This window comes from Plutella xylostella, chromosome 31, assembly GCF_932276165.1.
Source record: "Plutella xylostella chromosome 31, ilPluXylo3.1, whole genome shotgun sequence".
Taxonomy (NCBI): domain Eukaryota; kingdom Metazoa; phylum Arthropoda; class Insecta; order Lepidoptera; family Plutellidae; genus Plutella; species Plutella xylostella.
The window spans coordinates 3,094,663-3,101,548 of NC_064011.1; the positions used below are offsets into that span (position 1 = coordinate 3,094,663).

The 6,886-nt window shown below is 60.7% G+C and overlaps 1 protein-coding gene across 1 annotated transcript; it reads left to right on the plus strand.

The window, feature by feature from the left end:
* The first annotated feature begins 4,271 nt into the window (after positions 1-4,271).
* LOC125491090 (extensin-like) lies at positions 4,272-5,294 on the plus strand. The gene has a single exon (XM_048632179.1). The coding sequence runs from the start codon at positions 4,272-4,274 to the stop codon at positions 5,292-5,294; it is 1,023 nt and encodes a 340-aa protein (XP_048488136.1).
* The last annotated feature ends 1,592 nt before the right edge of the window (positions 5,295-6,886 follow it).

Sequence of the window (6,886 nt, forward strand, 5' to 3'; positions counted from 1 at the left end):
TAGCCTCGCTTCGACTCGGAGTTCTGCTCAGCGCAAGCTAGCAAGCTCACCACCGCCGACCGAAAGGAAGGCACCCAAAAGGGTCGAACCCCCGGTTCCCCTTTTACGCACAGGGTTGCGTTACTCCGACCGCAAGGAAGGAACCCCGACGAAGGTGAATCCTCGATTCCCTGAGTCACCCCGCCGAAGTCCGAGCCAGGGAGCAGACTTCGCGCGGGAGGTAGCATCCGCTACTCCAGACACCCGTCTGGCCCAGCAGCGACGCCCGTCGCTGCTACCGCGACGCCCGTCGCCACCACCGTGACGCCCGCTGCGGGTCGAGCCGGTAACCACCGCCGCTCCCCGCAGACCACCGTCCAGACACCCGTCTGGCCCAGCAGCGACGCCCGTCGCTGCTACCGCGACGCCCGTCGCCACCACCGTGACGCCCGCTGCGGGTCGAGCCGGTAACCACCGCCGCTCCCCGCAGACCACCGTCCAGACACCCGTCTGGCCCAGCAGCGACGCCCGTCGCTGCTACCGCGACGCCCGTCGTTGACAATCGCGACGCCCGTCGCCCCGACGCCGCTGCTGCGGGTCGAGCCGGTAACCACCGCCGCTCCCCGCAGCCCCTCACGAATCCACGGTACGGGTCGAGTCGGCATCCTGCCCTCCCCGTGACACCAGTATAGAGAACAGTGACTAAGTGAAAGTGTTTACGAACAGTGATATGGACACCCGTCCTTCAGTGAACCTTTTATGCCTGTTTCTCGTATTTGTGTTAACCTTTGTGTTCCGTGTGATTGTGTAAATAAATTCCTCTTGTTGAGGAGAGTGAAATCGAAACGGTATTTTTTTTCACCGCTCAGTCCACTTACTGTCCTCAACAGTTTGGTCCTTCGAGCCGGATCCGTTTCCTGACGGATCAGTGATACCAGTGTTGTGCAATGTTGCTGACGTGCTCCACGCCGTCAGCCACCCCGTTTCCCGCGGCGCCGCTGTCCAGCGCGCGCCGCGCCACCGCGTCCGCGGCGCTGCCGTCCGGCACGCGCCGCCTCGCCGCGCCCGCGGCCACATTCCCCCTCGCCGGGCCGTCTGATGCGCCGACCTACCGCCCTATGGTAGTCGGTCGCGAGACGGAGCCGCGAGGGACCTCCATCGCCGACTCAGAGCGATCCTTGATTTCCCTGCGCATCCGCCAGGTTCAGCTGAAGGCTGAAGAGCAGCTCGCCAAGCTTGCGCGAGCTAAGTTGCAAATCAACAAACAGTTGATCGAGCTAGAAGAGGCTCACATGCAACGCCGCCTTGCTTATGAAGCCGAGTCAATCTTCGAAAATGAATCAATATACGGCCCCACCGCGGCCGTACCGATGAGTCATCCGACTTCATCTTTCTCCGAATGTCGAAGCCTCGACGCTCATCCACATGCCGCCATCCCGGCGCCTATGTCCCATGGCGGGCAGACCACCCCGCCCCGAGAGACACAGTCATGTTGGCAGAGAGAAAACGAAGCCCAGCTCCGCTGCAGTGAGCTAGAGGCCCAGCCCCGCTACACCGAGCACGAGATCTGCTACGAAGCAGACTTCCCGAGCAAGCAAAGTGACGTTCCCAGTTACGGGCATACCGTCGACCGACGGCATTCCTTTCCTGTTCGTCAGTGTAGTGACAGTGAAATTTACTGCTATATCAGTGATAATGAAGATTATGAAAGTGAACATGTGAGTGACTATGTGTCACCTGTGTGCCGCGGCACAGTCACGGGCTACCTGGAACCGGTTTCACCCTCCGACGGTAGAACCGCCGCAGGCCCAGACTACCTGAAACCTGTTCCGCCCGCCGACGACCGCACCGCCGCCAACCATGTGAGTCACCCATTGAGTACCTGGAACAATGAATGTGTTGCGAGTGCTGACATAGTGCCAGACAATGAGTGTGTTATTGTGCATTCCGTTCCGCCTCTATTGGATAGAGACTCGCCCGACCGGGCCGACACCGCCACCTGTGATAGTGTGTGTTGTGAAAGTGAAAAAGTGCCAGTGTATGTGTGCCACAACTCCAACCGCTGTGATGGTGACACATACATCGAGGTCGTCAATCCTGACGCCATGCCCGAGGCACGAGACCCGGCCGTCCAACCAAATGACGGCCCAACTACTACCGATGCGGTGAGTCAACCTCTGCCCATTTTCCAACAACGGTGTGACGTTGACACTCACTATGAGCGCCACGACGCCGCCGCTGTTCCTGGGTGGGACACATCCGCCCCGCCGATTAACGGCCAACCCACGGCTGTCTCGCTGAGTCAGCGTCCGCTGACTCCACCGTTTCCCGAGCGCCGAGTCCCCGACGCTCGCCACATGCATGTCAACCCTGACAATGCACCTGAGCGTGACACACCCGTCCCGCCGATGGACAGCCAACCTACGGCTGTCTCGCTGAGTCAGCATCCGCTGACTCCACCGTTCCCCGAGCGCCGAAACCTCGACGCTCGTGGTGAGCGCCTAGACACTGGCGCTGTTCCTGAGTGGGACATCACCGTCCTACAGCCTGATGACCATTCCACGATCATCTTGCTGAGTCAGCAACCGCTGACAGCACCGTATCCTGAGCGCCGAAGCCTCGACGCTGAGCTTACTACACCTGTCCTCGTGTGTCGAGTACCCGACACACGATACCATGCCGACACACACAATGTCGGCCGTGACGTCTCCACACATGAGCTGCACGTCGAGACCGACGCTGCCTTCCAATGGACGACGTCATCCATTTCCCCGTCCACTCCCGCCGCTGCCGCAGTCCTGCCGCAGCCTGCGGATTTCGTCTCTGTGCCGCTACCAGCTGTCCAGCCAACAGCACGAGACGACTCCGCGCAGCCACGTGAGTTGCCTACGGGGGGAGCCCTTCTTCCCCCGTTGTGTGTTATTCCGCTGCGTCATCTTCCCGCTGCTGACACTGAGCGCGGGACCTCCGCTGACGTGGCCCCACCAACAGTAGCGAGCCAAACCACGCCGCTGCTCTCCGCTGCACGTCATTCCCCAAGACGCTGCCTTTTCCCCGCTGCTTCAACCCAGCGCGGGGCCTCCACTGACACAAGAGTGTCACCGCCAGCGAAGACAGTGAGGCAGCCCGCCTCACTGAATTCCTCCAAAGGCCGCACCCCGCGGCACCATCCCGCTGCTACATCCAGCAGCCGAGCCACGACCGCCCCAAGACGTCCATTCGTCGAGACGTGGATCCACGACGGGGGGAGCCCCTCTTCGTCGAGTCGTGGCCACCAACCTGAACACGCAACACGCGGTCCCACTGGCCACCCCAGGCCAGCTCCAACTACATCACCGGGTACAGCCACGCCGCTGAAGCCTACTCGGCGCCCGACGCTCGTCGTTGAAAATCACGACGTCCGTCGCTCCGTGCCACGCCGCCCCGCTGCTATGAAACAGCGCGGGGACTCCACTGGCCACCCAAGGCCAACTCCAGTTACATCAGTGGGTACAACTACGCCGCTGATGCCCACTTGGCGCCGCTCCCTGCTGCGCCAGCCCGCTGCTACGAAACAGCGCGGGCACTCCAATGGCTACAAACAGCCAACGACGGGGGCATCATCCGAGCCTGCGCCGCAGGCGTCCCAGGTGCGCCGCCGTCGACCGCAACGTCCCGCTGCTACACAGCGCGGGATCTCCACTGGACCCACGCTACAAGTTCCAGTTGCACCAGCAAGCAAGCCTGCTAAGCTGGTGTTCACCGCACGTGACTTCTCACCGTGCAACCACTTCCCCGCTGCTGTGAGCCAGCGCGGGGTCTCCACTACAACCGCACGCCATCCTTTGGCGTGCATCCACCTTCCCGCTGCTACCATACAGCGCGGGATCTCCACTGCAGTGGCAAAGGCGGGAAACCTCCAGCCTGTGTCTGCCACTCTGCCGCACCATGCCGCCGCAGAACCCGCACGACGATTCCTCGCCGTGTCACGAGTCTTCGACGGGGGGAGCCTCCCCTCAAGCTCCGATCGAGACCACCCTGGCCGCCGAGGCCGCCGAGGTCACCGAGGTCGAAGAGGTCGCCGAGACCACAACCCTGAGTCCGCATCCAGCGGACCCGCTGGCTACTCCCAGTCATCCAAAGGATCAGCAAGCAAGCCTACTCCGCTGATAACCACGGAGCGCCGATCGCGCCGCCACCCCGTAGCTTACAGACAGCACGGGGTCTCCAAGGGCTGCACCCAAGCAGCCACACTGACGCCAGCGGTACTGAGGCCCACTGCGCGCTCCCGAACGCGCCGCCCTGCTGCCTCCATGAGCAGCCTCGCCGCCACCACGTCAAGACGACCCTTTGCACGAGTCGTCGACGGGGGGAGCCCTCCCTCTTCCACCGGTGGCCGCTTCATCGAGTCTGGACCCAGACGACCCACAGGCTATCAACAGCCTTCCATGAAGAAAGCGTGCAAGCCTGCACCGCTACACCCTTCGTGCTGCCCCACGTGGCATAACCCCGCTGCTTCCTCGCAGCGCGGGGACTCCGCTGACTACCCTCCGTCAGCACCTGTGAGCAAATCAATTGTGCTCGTTTGGCACCGCACCCCGCCGTGCCACCCCACCGCTATGAAACAGCGTGGGGACTCTCCTGGCTACAGACAGCCATCACCTGGGACACCAGCGTCCCATCCTAAGCGCCCCCAGCCGCGCAAGACCCGTCCAGCCGCACATCCCGTGCGCCGTGAGACTCCAACTGGCACCCTGCCGGTTACCACACCGCTCGCAACCGCTGAGCGCCGCACCCTGCGGCACCGTCCCACTGTACACACCGTGCAGTGTGGGATTTCCACTGGCTGCCCCCAGCCAGCACCGGGGCCTGTCAGCAAGACCGCTGCGATGGCATTCCATGCGCACTGCCCCTTGCCGTGCTGCAACGTTCCTGCGCGCCGCCCTTCGCCGAGCCGCAACTTCCCCGCTGCATTTACACAGCGCGGGGTCTCCATTGGCTTGTCCGAGCCAACTCCAGCCCCGACGACAAAGCCTGCGCCACTGACGATCAGTGCGCGCGGCTCCCCGTCATGCTACCCCGCTGCTCTGAGCCAGCGCGGGGTCTCCGCTGCAACCGCAGCCATTCCTGAACTTCCGCCGACTGCAACCAGCAGCCCAGCCATGGTGCAGAGACCGCCACCGAGGTGGCCCCGACGCGGCTGCGTTACTCGCTTCAGGAAGAACCAGCCACAAGTGGAAGCTTCATCGTGCCCATTGACGCCCACACCGGTCGTCAATCCAGAAGGGCTATCCACACCACCCCCGGCCGCACCAAGAATGCGGCAGACAGCATGACAAGGAGTCCAAACCGGACGAATAGTTCCTCGCTGTCCTCCAAAGAAGGCTCATTTCATATACGCCGGGGGGAGACTGTTGCGGACAGCGAGCTATCCATCCTGCTCGCACGCACAGCGCTCCCTCGCACCCACGCACGGCGCGCTTGACCAATGAGCGCGCCTCTCCCGAGTCGAGAACAATGGAGGCCTATTGGTCTCAGGTATAAATACAGGCCCTTTTTCCCTGTATTGTCAGTCTTAGCCTCGCTTCGACTCGGAGTTCTGCTCAGCGCAAGCTAGCAAGCTCACCACCGCCGACCGAAAGGAAGGCACCCAAAAGGGTCGAACCCCCGGTTCCCCTTTTACGCACAGGGTTGCGTTACTCCGACCGCAAGGAAGGAACCCCGACGAAGGTGAATCCTCGATTCCCTGAGTCACCCCGCCGAAGTCCGAGCCAGGGAGCAGACTTCGCGCGGGAGGTAGCATCCGCTACTCCAGACACCCGTCTGGCCCAGCAGCGACGCCCGTCGCTGCTACCGCGACGCCCGTCGCCACCACCGTGACGCCCGCTGCGGGTCGAGCCGGTAACCACCGCCGCTCCCCGCAGACCACCGTCCAGACACCCGTCTGGCCCAGCAGCGACGCCCGTCGCTGCTACCGCGACGCCCGTCGCCACCACCGTGACGCCCGCTGCGGGTCGAGCCGGTAACCACCGCCGCTCCCCGCAGACCACCGTCCAGACACCCGTCTGGCCCAGCAGCGACGCCCGTCGCTGCTACCGCGACGCCCGTCGTTGACAATCGCGACGCCCGTCGCCCCGACGCCGCTGCTGCGGGTCGAGCCGGTAACCACCGCCGCTCCCCGCAGCCCCTCACGAATCCACGGTACGGGTCGAGTCGGCATCCTGCCCTCCCCGTGACACCAGTATAGAGAACAGTGACTAAGTGAAAGTGTTTACGAACAGTGATATGGACACCCGTCCTTCAGTGAACCTTTTATGCCTGTTTCTCGTATTTGTGTTAACCTTTGTGTTCCGTGTGATTGTGTAAATAAATTCCTCTTGTTGAGGAGAGTGAAATCGAAACGGTATTTTTTTTCACCGCTCAGTCCACTTACTGTCCTCAACACTGTATATAGACTTCACTATGAAAACATGATATTTGAACGGTGAAAACTATCGACGAATTATTTAAGTAAGTGATTATTACCTATGGGCTTTGGGCAACCCTAATTTTTACCAGTACTTACACTCTGCCAAAACTCCGTAAAAACACATATTCACGCACTCTTTCGGTTCTCAATTTGACAGTTTCACATTGTGTAAATACACTGAGCACGAAAATACGAATTTTGTAGTCGATTGTTTGCAGAATACAGCTAATAAAACTCCATAACAATACCCTTACTTGTTAGTGTAAGTACATTTTACTCACAACTGTACATAAATAACCTTGTAACATGCTGGAGATCGTTTATGGGTCCCATCGAAGGAGTGGGACCCTATGAGTCACTTACTCCCTTTCGGTTACATTAATCTTTTTAACAATCTTTATACAACCTTCCTATCCAATATACATAATTATACAGTGTGTTGTTTTTCGGACCCGACAA

Coding starts and splice junctions, on each gene's coding strand:
- LOC125491090 (XM_048632179.1), top strand. CDS start 4,272: ATGAGCAGCCTCGCCGCCACCACGTCAAGACGACCCTTTGCACGAGTC.